This window comes from Podarcis vaucheri (genome assembly GCF_965113315.1).
Source record: "Podarcis vaucheri genome assembly, chromosome: 5".
NCBI classification, from domain to species: domain Eukaryota; kingdom Metazoa; phylum Chordata; class Lepidosauria; order Squamata; family Lacertidae; genus Podarcis; species Podarcis vaucheri.
Genome location: NC_138763.1, coordinates 49826147 through 49843663, shown reverse-complemented (window position 1 = coordinate 49843663; position 17517 = coordinate 49826147). Strand labels below are relative to the sequence as shown.

At 43.9% G+C, this 17517-nt stretch overlaps 1 protein-coding gene across 3 annotated transcripts in view; it reads right to left on the bottom strand.

Moving 5' to 3' along the window:
• MXI1 (MAX interactor 1, dimerization protein) overlaps positions 1-17517 on the bottom strand; it is a 78467-nt gene that overhangs the window by 52791 nt on the left and 8159 nt on the right. For 2 of the 3 annotated variants that reach the window (XM_082225286.1, XM_082225285.1), the window contains exon 2: positions 8361-8493. In XM_082225286.1, the coding sequence (XP_082081412.1) occupies positions 8361-8493 (133 nt within the window). Of the gene's footprint in view, positions 1-8360; positions 8494-8929; positions 9682-17517 lie in introns of those variants that run through there. The other variant, XM_082225287.1, reaches the window with a different exon arrangement.

The window sequence follows — 17517 nt, the reverse complement described above, 5'->3', positions numbered from 1 at the left end:
AGCCCAGTTCTGTCAAAAAGCATCGCCTACTGCAAGCCTCTCCTTTGCCACAGGGTTCTGGGATAGGAGTTCAGGCAAAACAGGTATTTTGTATCACACAAATCTGGCACATATAATTAAACTCTCTCTATCCCCAAGTATTTGCACTTCCTAGATATTACCAGGTACTGGACAACATCCCATGTATGTGGTCTGCGTATTCTAAAAACATCAGCCCTGCAAAAGAGTTTAAGAGGCCTACATCCTACATATGTTGTCGCAGCTCCAATACATTGAGGCGGGGAGAGAGGAGTCAGAAGGTAGATCTCTAAATCCATAAAATCAGGAGTATCCCAGCACAGCTGACATTGCACACAACCCCACGTGGTCGCTGGCATCTCAATGCCACCTGCAATCACGTTTGTCTTGTATACTGTGGCTCAGTTATCTGTCAGAATTCAGTCGTGTGTAATGAACTCGGGACACACTGCACACAACAGTGACACATTCGTGTGCACCATATATAAAACACATCTGCAAATATATATTTGGAAACACAGCTTCAGAGCCATTCACACTTTACTTTTTAAATGTGGACACATGCTACATTTTTAAAAATGCCAAACTACTTTAGCCGTGCCATAAGTTCTAAACTGTACCTGGGCATTTAAATGGTTAGGTTTCTCTGCAGCGTGCACAGAAATGGTGACTGAAAAAGGATTGGTCCCACTTCTGTTTACTGCAGGGAAGCCCAGCCACTTAAATGGGCATGAATCATCCACAACTGATGGCACAACACATGGAATTTGCTATTTAAATTCTGGTAGTTTGTGTACTCAGGTTAAAAGAGAGAGAGAGAGAGAGAGAGAGAGAGAGAGAGATATGAACAAGCCCTTACAGAATTCAAAATGATTCAACAACATCTGTATTTCATTTACCAGAAATCAAGGGTTAAAACAGAAAAAAAGGACAGAAGAAAGAGAAATTCAATCAGAATTAAAACCTGAAACAGACCAATAATAGGTGTTTCTGGGAGTAAAACCAAAACCAAAAAACCCAAATCCATTACAACAAAACAAGTATAGAGCAAAGGATCTGGGAGGACCTTTCCATTATGATGATCCTCATGAATAAATTTTAAAACAATCTGGAAAGATCTTTTGATAATCAGTGTCCATATGCCTCATTTCATGCAGACAAAAATATCCTCAATTTCTACAGACAAAAATATCCTATCAGATAAGCAGTGCAAGCCTTAACACATCAGAGAAGTAACTTCAGCAGTTTAATTCATGAAAACATTTGCAGGCTCAGGACCTTGGGGGTAACTGGCTTTTAAAAATATATCAAACCAAAACATATGCATTTATCCAGGCTTTTAACAAACAACAACAAAAATATATCAAACCAAAACATATGCATTTATCCAGGCTTTTAACAAACAACAACAATGCTACTGTTTTATGTTACCATTTTATGTTACTTTTTCTATGGATTATGTAATTTTTTGGCCTTCCATTACTTTTATAAGCCACTTTGTGAATCTATTGAATTGAGAGATGGGTTATAAATGGCTAAAATAAAATCAATCGAGGTTCAAATCCACTGTACACTTAAATGTGAATTAGCACTTCTGAAATCAGTAAGAATTACCGTATTTACTCAAATCTAATGCTCACCTTTTTTTGCCAAATTATGTTGTGAAAATTAGGGTGTGCATTACATTCGGTGGCACATTTACATTTGCCAACTTTTTTTAGTTGTTTCAAGGTTCTGAAAACTGAGGTGTGCATTAGATTTGATGGGGCATTAGACTCGAGTAAATACAGTACTTCTAACTAAACTTGCATAAAATAATCCTACAGAAGAGATTTTCATATCCCCTAATGGCGCTAGCAGCAATAAGGAAGTAACTTTATTTGTGTAACATTATCACTATGTTCTGTGTTGCCACTCCACAGCATGTACTTAAGAAAATGCCAGCAGCCTTGCCAATTCTTTCTAAACAAGGGGGGGGGCACAGCACACCCTACAAACTGAAACCACTGAATTGTATACTGCCTAAACATAGCAAAACAGCAATTGACTTTTCTGACTGGGCCTAGATTTTGCAAAGAGCTTCAGGGCTCATCTGGGAAACATGACACTAAAAACAGTGCTGTGCCAGGTTTTCACAAATGTTTCTTATTTCAAAAGCAAGCTCTGCATTTTGACGGAGGCAAAAAGTTTGCAAGAAACCTCCTACCTTCTTCCATGCCTGGTCATTGCCATTGTTCCTATTGTTTTTATATGTGTGTATGTGTGTGTGTATATATATATATAGGAAGGGCTTCTTCACTATGCAATTCTAGCTAACTAGGGATCACACACTGTGAACAGAATGAAGTCATCGCACAGCCACATTTGAACATACAATGATTTCAGTAAGGGCAAATGAAGCTTACCCACTGCCCTCATACTGAAGGAGCACAAGGAAAGAGAGAATGCATGCCTAAAGCTCAGGCCACCAGCCTGTTGGTCCCCAACTTACTTCACTAGGCAATTTCATCATATGCCATCATTACACAGCAAATGTCCCTCCTTTTCTTGTTGCACGGCATGAGCTAGGACAGACAGCACGTAGGAATATGGATTCAGATGCAGACACTAACCATCTGCACTGCACTGATTTCAATAGGATACTCCTATGCAAGGAGAAGAAAAAGAAGAGGAGAGATGCTGGTATGCATATTCTGCACTGATAAAAGTGCTTGGAGTACCATCACAAAATGGCTGCTAAGGATGGCCAAGGTAAGAGGTTCCAGTACTCTGTACCAGTGAGTGCTGTCACAATAAGCCTTGTGTACAACTATGTTCAGATGTGCACCCCCTATCCTGCCCTAATGAAATCAACTACATGTAACTAAACTGCTGCAATGGAGCAGCAATTGTGCCTCAGCAACAGGGATGCCTCCCCACCTCTACATACCTAACACCTTGCAAGGAGTTTCATACCCTTTCACAAAGGGCTGTGCAAAATTGTCCAGAAAAGGGAGGCACATTTCTCACAGAGAGAAAATGTTCATGAAACTCAGTGCTCATCTCCAATTTTGGCTCAGCGCTACTTAAAATTACTTAAAATCAGGCCCCAGACATTCAAAAACAGTGTGGCTGGAAGTATAGAAATTTGGGTTCACTTTGCATGTACATTCATAGAAATGTCTTCGGGATGAACAAAAATATTCCAAAATAAGTACTTTCTTTAGATATCTTCTTTGAAAGAGTAGAACAGCATAATGCCAAACATTGCCCTCAGTATGGAAGGATTTATTTTTGTCAGTGTAATAATAATGTTTCCTCCCCACTCCCCATTTAGGACTATTTGTGCTTGAAAACAGTTACAGAGTTTACCAAGTATACACATAGTATACAGCAAAATCTCTTGATACTGTATAATGTATGAATGAAGGTTCCCCCCCCCCCAAAAAAAACACCAAGTATGCCCCATGACCTTCTTGAGCTACTCATTCTCTCAATAGGTTTCTCTATTTTCCATTATAGACCAATGCAATGCCCTCCATGGAGTCCGGGTTAGATCTACACTTAACTTACAATATCCACTTTGGCAAAGGAGATTGTTCTGTTCAGAAGCTAGAAGCCAATCTTCATGCATGTCTACTTAGGAGCAAGTCTTAAATCAACAGGACCTAAATTCCGTGCTCAGAAATGCCATGTCTCTATAAATATGCTTAATATTGCACCATTGGTTCTGAAGGAAATTCCATACAGCTCAAATTAATTTGGAAGAGCCAGGACTTGTATAGGATGATAGGGGATATGGCCCTTGCCTGGTGGTATAAGGAGAGAAAAAGAGCCAAGGGGAAAGAGGTCCCCTCACAAACCTTCATTCTAAATCCTAGCAAGGCCCACTTTTGCCTTCTGTCCCTTTAACGAGCATCTTCGCACAATGATGACAGCTCAACGTGCTCTTCTAAAAATAAAAGCATGAATTGGATTGCAGCACAAATAGTCAAGCCTACGGACCAAAATACCATAGCACTCTACTTACTCTACCTTACTCAGCATCAAGTCACTGTATTAGATGTTTCAGAGATGCCACAGGTTTTGTTACAGAGCAACTCTCTCCGAATTGTCCATTTCCACTTTCCTACACAGGCTGGGTGTGAAGCTGCACCTCCCGACTTTGCCTACTAACAGCCACCAGTGCTCTCAGGCTCAATTTGCCGTATCCTTTCATGAACCCTGTTAGACTGAGGGATTACACAACAGACCATTTTAACTTCATTAACCTGATTATATGTTGGAAAAAGCATCCGTCTGCATGCATGCGGCTTTCTTGATTTCCTGCGCATGCAATAATGCTTTGGCTATTGAAGAGCCACCGAGGCTGCAATCCACCAGACTCCACTCCCACACAAGTCCTATTGAAACAATTCAGGGTTGTTCAGGAGCAGCACATGGGGAAGCACAGCTTTGGCATGCACGGCTGAAACGAGTAACTGCTAGGCGAGCAGACACGTTAACCACCCCTTCAGTTATAAGGGGACAAAATGACATCCGTGTAGAAAACTGAAAATTCAACCCCGACCCCCGGTCACAACAAATAAGCATGAAAATAGTGAATGTCCAGAATTCGGACGCGACAAGAGTATATTTCATAGGGGCTGAAAACGTGCAGAGGTGTCACCCAACAAAGCAAAGGCTGCATTCACATACAAGGTTAAACCATTAAGGATGGTTAGCTAAGCCATACTGTGCATGAGCTGCCTGGCTTAAAGCTGTGTCTGAACCTGCAGTCATGGGTCAAACAGTCCAGGATTGCAGGTGCAGAGATAAAGCTGAACCAGATGCTCCATGGTTTGTTTCCCTGCTGCTGGAAGGGAGACGCAAAGCAGGAGTGCTCAGGTTGCATGCAATTTGTGAGCAGTTGGGTTTCACAAAAACAGCCATCATAGCTTAGCATTACATATGAATGCAGTCGTAGGCCAGTTCTCTGGCCTGGAATCTAGCTGTACGTGCAGCACCCAGAGAATATCAGTATTCCTTTTGTAAATGGAAACTAATTTTCTTATAACCATTGCTGCTTAGGCTAAGCAGAGAACCCCATAATCTACAGGCACTATGATGTGACGTTTGACAGTTCAGGTATCTCCAATGGAGAACATTGCCAAATGATTATTCTGAGATCCTCAAGACACCGTCAGTTACCTGCTTTAGGCACTTTATTAAAAACATCTCCCCCCCTCCCCCCCTGGCCTTTCCTGATTTTCTTTTCTTTTCTTTTCCTTCCTATATCTTTCTCCCCCTCTGATGTGTTTACAATTTATCCTGCTTTTAGTATCTGTGGGTCATATTCTCATGTTATGTTTTAGGGCACAGCTCCATGCCTTAAACTTAAAGCACCATGTTGAACACTGCTTAGGCTTTTTTTTAAGTATGAAAGCAGTCAAAAAAAAATCAGAACAATTAAATAAACAATGCTCGGGGGAAATGCCACAGCAAAAATAACTTACAAGTAGGGGGCCACAAAATTATACCTCCATCTCATGGAAACCAGCAGATTTTTCACCAGCCTGCTTCATTCACCACCTTATTCATGCCCTGCTAATTACCATGTTAGCTTGGTAGAAGCACAGCATAGCATACATCATATTAAGAAGACACACACAATTCTGCTTGGCACTACTAAGGGAAGAGTGCAGGCCAAACTAAACATGGTAGGGGCAGCCACACTGACTCGTGCAAATGGTGCAGTCATGTGAATCTAAAATGGTAGGTTCTATTTTTTTACAACAAAAGGTGCACATTGACAAGCAGAACTAAATTTTTGTTCCCTGCTGTAACTCCCTGTATTCCATCAAATCATGATTCTCCCTACCCACAAATCCAGTGCAATTCTGGTATTAGAAGCAGGCTGGTGAAAAATAAATTTAGTTTTATGCCTGTCCAGCCCACAGGGTTTGTTTGTTTTTTATGAAGTTCCTGTGATAATGAATGCTTCAGTGCTGGGAATCCTGACACTCAGTATATATACTCAATATATACCCCCTGTTGTCCTACTGCTGATGCAAACACAGAAAAACAACAGCTTCTTCATGGCAAATAATCTCAATGGTGTCAAATACTACATTTACCCTACTAAGTAAGGAAATTTGTGAAGTAATCACTACTCCAGCTCTAGTAAAGTGAAATTCCTCTTCCTGGAACAAAAACACTCCCTGTACATTATTTTATATGCTTTGAGGCTTGTTGGAGATTCAGAAAACATAGGCGAAGGCCTCAACAGTTAGAAACAGTTCTTCTAAATTCAGCCCTCCTTACCTATTAATACACTTTTATATTAACCACACACAGGCTTGTATGTCGAAGTGCTCTTCAATTTAGAACTGTTTGAGTCCTTCCCACCCCACCAATAAAGTCAACACCAGGAAGTAACAGAAATGCCATCAAGAAAACAGAAAGCACACTGAAAACTCATCACCAATTATGCCCATGAACTCTGCTCAAGATTTTACTCCAGAACATTCTATGACCACAGAGCTCTGGAAGTGGGAGGGGGACAAACCAAGGAGTAACCTTCCTTGTATTCATGGGACTGACTTTTGAATAAGCGTGCAAAAAGATGGGCTCTTAGATTTTCAGCCTTCTTTATCTCTGCCTCTTCTGTCTTTTTAGCAGTTCTCTCACCTCACACCTTGCTTACTTTTACTCATGGTTCCTTCCCTCCTTCCATCAGCAGCTTCCACTTACTCCTATTTGCTATGTTTTACATTCCCTGTCCTTGGACACCCACCCCATACCTGAAAAGGGACAGTGCATATTCCTGCATTGCAGGGGGTCCTGCTGCTGCCTCTCTACCAGGCCCAGGACAGGCCTGATAGACTACAAAAGGACTGCTGCTGCCCAGCAGATACTACTGTTTACATTCTTTTAAACTGCTTTTCAATTGTGTCTTGTTTTTAATTGTTTTTTAATTGTTTTTTAACTGTTTTATGTGTTTTGGGGTGGTTATTCAGCTGTTTTTGTTCATATTTTGATTTTGTATTTTGGGTTTTTATATTGTAACTTTATCTTGTGAACCACCCTGAGACCTGCGGGTATAGGGTGGGGTGTGTGTGTGTGTGTAAGTAAAACTAATGACCCTCAGGATCCCTTCCAAAGTCTGTCCACTTCCTGCCCTTTTAAATCTGGGGTCTTCCTTGGATTATTATTATTATTATCTGTTATCACAACCCAGGACAAAATTCCTGCGACTTTTTGGCAAACAAGCCGGCCAAATTATTTTTAGGCAAATCTGCATGTTGTCTGACACATCATGCAACTAAAATGGCATCTATGCAGAAATTGTGAATATGGCTAATTCTGAGGGCATTGTTTAGCTTTAATAACTTCATGTCTCTACAAAATGGGTTCTAAATTAACTTCAATACACACAAACACAAACATTTTAAAGAAGTGAATGATTACGCACCACTTGGGTAACTTTGGACAAGTTGGTTTAAGTATATTCAACAGACAGCAATAGAATGAATTTATTTCCGTAAAATGCAACCACCAAAATCAAATTACAAGTGAACCTTCCAACTAAAGCAGTCCACAAGGCTTCAGAAATATTATCTTTATTGAAAAGAACTGTACAGGTCTTTTTTTTGGGGGGGGGGAGATTGCAAGAACTTGTTGACAACTCACTACTGCATAATGCATACCACATGAGGCATACAAAGCAGGTTTCTACATTACCCTATTAGCAAGCCATTCACATAGAGGTAGGTAGTTTAGTGTTATGTGGTCATACTACTACAACACAGAAGTAACACATAGCAAAAGTACATCAAGGGGCACCTATAATTTCTTTAGGAAATGTTTCAGCAAATATGGCTAGATCTAGAACTGCAGGTACATATGCACTCTCCAAAACAATATTTAGGCTGCAATCCTAACAAACTTACCAAGGAGTAAGCTCCACGGAACACAGTGGGACTCATTTCAGAAGTAACATGCATAGGATCAGGCTCAAAAACAAGGTTAGTTTCCCTAGAGCAAAATCATCCTTGCTTAGAAAAGCCTTCAGTGAGAATGAAGGATGGAAAGTTACATAAAAGGCAGCATGGCACAACCTGCAGAAGCTGAGGCATTACATAGCCAGCTCGCTCTGCTGGATTTAAAGAGCCAGCTACCACAACAGCATGTTGGGAAATTTTTCTATTAAAAGGCACAAGCCTACAGATTATCAAGGACTGAGAGGAAGTGAGATCGCAGAGAAAAGGAAACTGAATCCCCAGAAGTTGCAAGCAAAATACAGCCTATTGTGCCTGATGGGCTTACAAAGGATCACAAAAGCCTTTTTTTTTTTTTTTTTTTTTACTCCCTGCAATTGGTACCTGTTAGCAGTGCCCGTGCTGCTCCCTCCGCTGCTATGCTTTCTTGCCCGGCTCAGCCTCTGCGGTGGCTTTGGGTCCTGCAGTCCGAGGCTCGGCATGGAGGGGAAGGTCGAGGCATACCCATGCTCACACTCTGCAGAAATCACCAGCAAACGGGAAAGAGAAGGGTCAGTCAAGAGGGTACAAAACAGTAGGTTCCAAGGACACATGGACTTAGCCAGGAAGCTTCAGCGAGCCCAGAGAGAAGTCCTCAGGGAGTGGCTTCAAACCACCAAGAACTCTAACGGGACACAGGGGCTACAGACAACAAGCCACCTGTCCGAGGGAGAGCCCAGAACATAGCAGGCAAATGCTTGGGATGGCATGCCAGCAGTGCCTAGTCTCTGCCATTTGGGGGGGGGGGCATCTCTCCACCCTGTTTATCTACAGCATGTGAGCCTGCTCGCCCTCCCCCCTTTCCCCAAGCCCTCCCCAAACACCCCATTCATTAAAAAGGAGAGAGAGAGAACAATTCCCCCTTATGGGGGACGTGTCACTCCAATCCCCACCCCCTTCCTCAATCCAGTTACCTCTCTCTCTGCGCTCCAGGTATTCAGCTGCCTCCAGAAGGCGCTGGATGTTAATCATCTCCACCCGTTCCATAGCCCCTGGGCTGGATGAGGCCGCTTGCCAGCCCCTGGGCACTCTTAGATCTTCTCCTGGAGAGTTGAGAGGAAGGACTCCCCGCTCTCCCCTTTTACAGCAAGGGTGGCAACAACTCCGCTTCCTCTTACCGGGAGGGGACGGGCACAGGGCAGCAGGCGAGGCGGTACTAAGGGGCTGGGGGGTCCCTTCTGATGCCTCCGGGAAGTTTGATCAGCGAGACCAAGAAATGGAGAGGATCTAACAACTCCTGCCGTAGTTGCCCCTGGACCCTGCCCTCATCCTCCTACCTCGAGAGCCTGGCGCTCAGTCTCCTACCCCCCTTCTTCATCCCCTGGTCAAGGAGCACCGATCCTGCCCGCGACCCCCCAGTCCTGATCCTTGGCTCTCGGGTGCTCTTCCCCCCTTCTCCGCCGATCTTGCCCCGCGCCTTCCCCTCCCTACACTCCGAGTCCCACCATCGATCCCTCCTCCGACCTCTCCGTCAGCCTTGCCCCGCTAGTCCTGCATCCTTGCTCGCCGCCGCTGCCCGCTCCTTTCCCTTGACCCTACACCTTCCCTCTCCACCTCGGGGCTGCCCCTGCATCCATGGTCCAAGCCCTGTTCCCGGGGATCTGGCGGCCGTTTTCTCTCCGCCTCCTGCAGCAGATCCTGTAGGTCCCTGCCTCTTTCACAGTTTGTTTACCTCTGGTTAGAAATCATGGGAGGCGGGGGGAGGGGACACTCACACACGCGCACGCACTCACACACACACACACACGAGAAGACTCCGCCGCGGGGCCGCCTGGGAAATGTAGTTTCCCTGCCTGCGCTCCCCCTTCAAGGGCGGGGAGCGTGCACAGGAGCAGCAATAGCAATGGCATTGTGGGAGCCTCTTGCCTTCCGCGTTGCGCGCACCCTTTCGTGGCTGGACGAAAGCGGCTGCAGCAGCAAAGCGATCATCGCCGAAGCAGGCGGGCTTCATTCGCCCACTCTCCTTCCCGTTGCACCCCTGCGTTTCTTGGGGGGGGGGCTGGGAATGGGGGAAGCCCCTTCCCCGTTTATTCCCCACTTAACAAAATCCGAGATCTAGGCTCAGTGAGACCTTTTGAGTGATGCAGGCGAGTTTCTTTCCGCCAAGACGTTCGTTGAGGGAAATCGCTTGCATTTTAAAGTGTCACTCGCACTTTGTGCAAATTAAGCCACTAACTTGCACAGAACAGCTTAGGAGCCAGAGCCTATCTGGATCTGCTCGGAAGTAAGCGCCACTGATTTCAGTGGGACTTGCTCCCAAGTTGGTGTGCACGGAATTGTGGCACAAATGTGTGTGTATGGGGAGGGGGTGACATTACAAGACTGCATATGTTCTGCATTGCTTTTATTTTTATTTTTTAAAAAGCATTTTCGTGCCCTCCGTCAAAACTACAAAATTCTGCTCTTGCAACTCTTCGAGCAGACGCCGGAAGTCAGTTTCGCTGAGATCAGTGGGACTTATTTCGAAGTAAACACATTTTTGATTGGACGACAATCCTTCACCTCATGTTCCCTATGTGGCAGAGCTGTCCGGTAAAAACGCGGTAGTAGGAGGGTTAGTCTGGATGGGGACCCTGCTGATAATCCACCCGAGGTGGTGTAAAAAGCACAAGGTCAAACGTATTCAGAATCAGCACTGCCAAATCTCAGCTTCTGGAGTCTTATCAGGACAGGAATATCTCAGCCTAGAACTGCCCACTCTGTTTGCATGAAAGGCTCCCACTTAGGAGGGCTGATTTGTCTCCATGCCAGTCTGATAGGTGGTTTGTTGCTGCTGGCCAGCGTCATCTGAAGCGTTATCAAGTATTTTAATTTTTGACTGGTGATCAAAGATCCCTGGTTATTTCATTGGTGAGGGCAGAGGAATGGTTGATGGAAAGCAAGCATGCACCCTTCTCACAAGTGGTCCTTTCATTCATCCACCCCCTACCACTTTGCCAGGCCCCTGTAATTATTTCAAGGAGATGCACTTTTCATATTCAGATTATTCCCAAATAATCAACTGAAAATTAAAAGAAGGCTGAAACCCTAAGCAGGCTTACTACTTGAAAGCTAATTCCATCAAAATCAATTGGACTAACAGCACAAGCCTAACCAATGGCTACTTATACATAAGCCCTATTGAATTCAATGGAATTTACTTCCAGGTAAACAGGATTAGAATTGCAGCCTTACTTAAGAGAAAATAGGTTTAGGACAAGAGTGTTAACGTGAAAAATACTGTCATTTCTCTTCAATATACAGTGGTACCTCGGGTTAAGTACTTAATTCGTTCCAGAGGTCCGTTCTTAACCTGAAACTGTTCGTAACCTGAAGCAACACTTTAGGTAATGGGGCCTCCTGCTGCTGCCATGCTGCCGGAGCACAATTTCTGTTCTCATCCTGAAGCAAAGTTCTTAACCCAAGGTACTATTTCTGGGTTAGCGGAGTCTGTAACCTGAAGCGTATGTAACCCGAGGTACCACTGTAATGTAAGGAGAAAGCTCACTCTCACCCTCAGGTTTTATTCTTCAGTGTGGCAGCATGTACACTTCGGAATTCGCTGCTCATTGATATTAGGCAAGAGCTTTTGCTGTACTGTACTGTTCGTTTGTTTGTTTGTTTAACAAGCTACCCAGGCATATATTTTAATATGTTTGCAATTCATATTTTTAAGTGCTGGTTTTATTTCTGTTTTTAATTTTTTCAGCTTAACCTTTTTTAACATCTGATTTTATTGGTAATTTTAATGTAGATGTTTTAGGTAAGCTGCTTACAGGTTTGGATCATTAAGTATCTAAATCCTGTTATAGAAATAAATTTCAGAAGTCCACTTTTCTGTTTCTATGCCCCCCCATCCTTTTTATTGGTGCTGCCATTGTTGCCACTCTAGAAATGCAGTAATAGGCCAGATTGAACTAACCTGTTCTGCAGGTTGATTAAAATTCGGCTAATCAAACATCAGCAAATAAAAACAAAGAAAAGAAAAACATTAGAAGTTATAAACTGAGCCACCTAGGCTAACAAAAAATGCAGCATAAACTGTCACACAAAAGCAAGAGTAACATCATACTTTTATTAGGAACAAATTAAAAGCCATAAAGAAATTAACCAGCTTTTCAGGTGATCTGAGCTCTTCAGCAGACTGGATGGTAAACAGACACATACACACACACACACACACACACACACACACAGAGAGAGAGAGAGAGAGAAGGGGGCACACAGAACTGCTGAGCACATGATGGAAAGACAATGCCTGCAATTTGTAATAGTCAGTGCTTTTTTTCTAAAAAAATGTTTAGGGGTACTCTCATTTTCCTGCTCATATTGAAATACTGCCCCTCAGTGAGGCCAAACTTAGATTCACAAAATGTTTAGAGGTATGTGTACCCCTGCGTTCCTTCCCCCCCCCGAAAAAAATCACTGATAATAGTTGAAGAAAGAATGATGGGGAGGACATGCTGTACAGAAGTGCAGGACAATCCTATGCATGTTTCCTTATTCAGAAGTAAGACTTCCTGTGTTTGATGCGTCTTACTCCCAGGTAAGGGACGCGGGTGGCGCTGTGGGTAAAACCTCAGTGCCTAGGACTTGCCAATCATCAGGTTGGCAGTTCGAATCCCCGCGGTGGGGTGCGCTCCCGTCGTTCAGTCCCAGCACCTGCCAACCTAGCAGTTCGAAAGCACCCCCGAGTGCAAGTAGATAAATAGGGACCGCTTACTAGTGGGAAGGTAAATGGCGTTTCCGTGTGCTGCGCTGGCTCCCAGATGCAGCTTGTCACGCTGGCCACGTGACCCGGAAGTGTCTTCGGACAGCGCTGGCCCCCGGCCTCTTAAGTGAGATGGGCGCACAACCCTAGAGTAGGACATGACAGGCCCGTACGGGCAGGGGTACCTATACCTTTTACTCCCAGGTGAGTGTGCATAGGATTGCAGCCTTAATTAAGTTAGACCAGGCTTCATGTAAAGGATCTCAGGTTGTCCCAAAAACTAGGGACAGAGAAGCACAGCTGTTCTCTCTGCAAAAATATAAACGCTAACAGTTCTTCAGGCATGGCTCTAGCCCTAATTGCAAGACAGAAGGAAGAAGCAAAGGAATATAGTATGCAGTAATCCTTGCGTTAGCAAAGCTGGAGATTATTTTATTTTTTAAGTGGGGAAATGTGCTTTGAATGTTCTTTAAAAGTATAGTGGGTACACAGTAAAGGAAGAATCACAAGTGGATCGTGCAATTCTCGGATCCTGGGCAAGTGAATTAGTTATTTATTTAGTATTTCATAAAAAGCTCCTAACATACCTGCAGGAATGTGGCTTGGGCAAACTCAAAACAACCCAGGACTGTGCCCTGCATCGAGCAGGAGCTTGGACAAGATCCCCTACAAGGGTGGGAAGCCTTGAGCCCAGGAGCTATATAAGGCTCTCCAAGCCTACACTCCAGTCCTGCGCTTTTGCCTGGCCGGAATGTGTCCATCTCGTGTGCCTGGATAAAAGACTCATACCTTTGAAGCACATTCAGAGCACATTCTTTCCCTCAAAGAATTCTGGGCACTGTAGTTTGAGGGTTGCTGGGAATTCTAACTCTGCAAGGGGTAAACAACAGTGCCCAGAATTTTTTGAAGATAAGAATGTGCTTTAAAGGTGCACAGTGTGTACACAGTGTATTGTGCATAGACACGTGGATGGGTGACTCCCTGGAAACCGCACGTAAGCTGCCTTGGGGTTCATGACAGAAGAAAGGCGATGTATAAATGTCATAAATCTTCATTGCAGGAAAGTACCCAGCTGAACAAAGGTAAGAGTCCATAGCTCTGCTTGCTTTTGCTGGCCCTGCCCAGGACTGGCATGCAGCAACTGGAGCGTTGTCCATGAAGGCATGTAGCCCTTGAGCTGAGAAATATTTATTTATTCAATGCATTTAGATGCCACCTTCTATTCAAAACATTCGAGGCAACCCACAACAATATAAAATGCAACGCCATTCAGATCATTTTACTTCAAAAATAAATATGACACCACCCAAATAACCAAACTAAAATACAGCAAACTCATACTAATGAGCCTCAAAGGCCGAGGAGAACAAGTGAGTTTTCAACAAGAGCCGAAAGCACATCACTGTTGGTGCATGCCTTACTGCCTGCTCCAGACAGTCTTCTAAAAGTCTATAATTTCAGCAAGAGTTGGGGGCATCAAGGGAGGAGAAAACTATGGCTAAAAATGTAAAACACCCCCCAAATAATCCTGGGTACTGTAGTTTAAGGGTACTGGGAGTTGTAGCACTTCAGGGAGGGAACTACAGTTCCCAAGATTCTTGTCAGGGGATACTTTAAATGTTTAGTGTGTACACAGCCTATATCTTTGATTAGGATTTTCAAATGTTGGTCTGCATTCCTTAGACCAGAACATATGAAGAGTTCTAGTGATGAAGCTAAGAGGGTTTGGTCCTGAGCAGTGATTAGAAGGGAGACCACTTGGGAATCTCCACCGCTGTCGCCTTGTGCAGATAGCATTTTATTTGTGTTTAGGGGCTAAAAGTAATTGTGCCATCTGGTCCTGCCCCTTGGCATGCCTGATCACCATGCACTGAGCACATAGACTGGCATGAGCCTGTGCCCTATTTCCCGTGTACAGATCATGTTGTAGGAGCCGAAGTGCATTGGGTTCTATGCACCCCAACACATAGAAGTTGATCTCACCAATGGGGCACAGCAAATTATCACAATCCATAGAAAAAATGTTATCAAGGGTGGGGTGGTTGATTACTTTGGCAGAAGAGTGGGTTACAAATAAGATGGCATTTACTACCCTGTAAAAAGCCTCAGCGCCTAGGGCTTGCCGATCGAAAGGTCGGCGGTTCGAATCCCTGTGGTGGGGTGCGCTCCCGCTGCTCGGTCCCAGCGCCTGCCAACCTAGCAGTTCGAAAGCACCCCCGGGTGCAAGTAGATAAATAGGTACCGCTTACCAGTGGGAAGGTAAACAGCGTTCCGTGTGCTGCGCTGGCTCGCCAGATGCAGCTTTGTCACGCTGGCCACGTGACCCGGAAGTGTCTCCGGACAGCGCTGGCCCCCGGCCTATAGATGTGAGATGGGCGCACAAACCCCAGAGTCTGTCAAGACTGGCCCGTTCGGGCAGGGGTACCTTTACCTTTACCTTTAAAACAGACTGTAGGTGATTGCCATCCAGTTTCATGACTGTCTTCTAGGACAGGTCTTAACTGCAGAAAGTCACTCTCCTACTAAATGAGCAAAACAGTCTTCTGTCAAAGTGTCCACTCTTGCCTTTCTCTTCAGTTCTCATATCATAGGGATAGGATCGCCAACATCCTGGCTTTCCATAACAGGGCACACGGTTCAACATCTCATGACGCAGACCTGAGAGATGCAAGGTGCGGACTGGGTGAAAGCGTCCTTCCAAAACAAGGGTAACCATGTCTGGGACTGATGGGACTGGAGTCCAACAACATCTGGAGGGCCCATCCCTCTTCTATAAGCAAATTACACCCTGGTGTGGTTGCAAGATTCACAACAACAATCCAGTGAGTAGGAATTATCTGCCAAAATGTTCATGCCATCAGTGAAAGGTTCAAAGCTACAACAGGGTGTCCCATGATGCTCACTAATCCATAACCCCCCCCCCCAGGAACTGTATGTAAACAATTGCCTTTCAAGCTCAGCTCCTCATCTGGAAAGTGGGGCCATTTTAGGAGTTTTCTGAGATTGAAGGAAATAAGGGCTGTAAAATTTGCTTAGCAAAAGTGCTATATTTTTCCCCACACCCAAAAAACACAGTTAGGCTGTGGAGGAGGGGCGTTGTTTGGAGGTATTTTGGAATTTTACTTCTCACATCAACTTTTCGGTTGAGCTTTCTTCTGTAAACATCAACCACGGCAAATAATGCAGCCCCCCCTTTAAATGAACTTCTCATCATTTCCTTGGAAAGTCTTGTGACAGTTAGCTTGTTAAAAACCTCTCGTATCACAAGGCACAAACCACAGCAAAGTAACCATCGAATGGAAAGCCAGAATACCCTCAAGAAGTACAGATCAGGTCACAGTCAGGGAGAAGAAGAGAGCACCTTTTATGGGTAATGATGTCCTTGTCAGTTCATTCTTTGGATTTCACTGCATGCCAATTGGCAGCTTTGACACCAATGGGCTGCCTCCTCCCACTTGACCTTTTAAGAAAGGGGCTGTTTACATCTTATTAATGGCCACTTCAGCACCCAACCCCTTCCATCTCTTAACAAGATCCTGAATCCAAGGAAGGACCTCCATAGCAAATTCCTGTTCATAAGCACAAACTCAAATTGCCAACACACAAACTGAAGAAGCAGGCTCTGGTTTAGATGTTGAACCGTGTGCCCTCTAATGAAAGAAAAGTGTTTTCTTATGAAAACACTTTCCCAAACTTTATATATGGAAATAACTGCACTTGGTTTCAGAGACGCTGGGCAATATCCTGTGTTTATCATACTTAGAGCAGACCCAGTGAAATAAACAATTCTCTTAAGTATTACTTAGTTGGATGTCAGTCACTCTTTCTGAAGCAATGCTTGTCACTAACATGTGCATTGATAAATATGTCTAAATATTTAATATTTTGTGTAATTGGGGCACCCTGTGTGTAATCTTTTACCCTTATACCAGAGGATATAACAAAATTCCACTACCATGAATATATGTGTAAACACTCCACCACTATTTTACCACCTACCTTTGTTGCTTTGCATCTATGATACATATGCTTCAACGTCCAAGATAAGCCTCTATGGCTATAGCAGCAGGAGGCCTCGAAGTCCACATAAATGCACAATACTGTTCAGATACCCATTTAACCTGAGAATAATATTGCAGCGGCATTCCATAGGGATGCTTCAGCCACACACATATTGCTCAGTGTTATCAGGGGGACCAGAGGAAAAAGGACAAGAAGCCACTACAATTGCTAACCTGCCTTATTCTTAGACAAGCAGAAAAACAATGAAAGCATAATTTTAAAACCTTCCAGTGTACTTGCGACTAGTGATTCCCAAGGGCAGAAAGTAGCATGGATGAGATTCAAATGATTTCCTGGTGGCAAGTTGGAAAGCAAAGTGATTTGAAGAAGAATGCGTAGCCCCTCTGCAGGTATCAAGTTCATTCCATGTTGGTCAACTGTGAAAGCTAAGCATGACATCTGGATTCTGATAACAAAACAATTTTGCCCCTCGCTGTCCTGCCTGCCCTTCTGCTGCAGCAGACACATTCCTGTTGTCTTTCCTTTAAACCCTTCATTTATCTGCCTTCTTAATCAGGTTTGCCAACTCCTGATGCTCAGAAAAGCAAGTCAACTCTCATCCTCATCCAAATTGCAAGAGAGGCTTATATATTATGTGATCTAAAATAATACATTTTAGATTGCTTTTTATTTGCCATCTGGTTTCTGAGCCTTTAGGCTACACTGAGGTCAGACACTTTTTTATTATTATTTTTACTGCAGATACATGGTGAAGAAGAAAAAAGGAAAAGGGAATAACAGATGAGATGA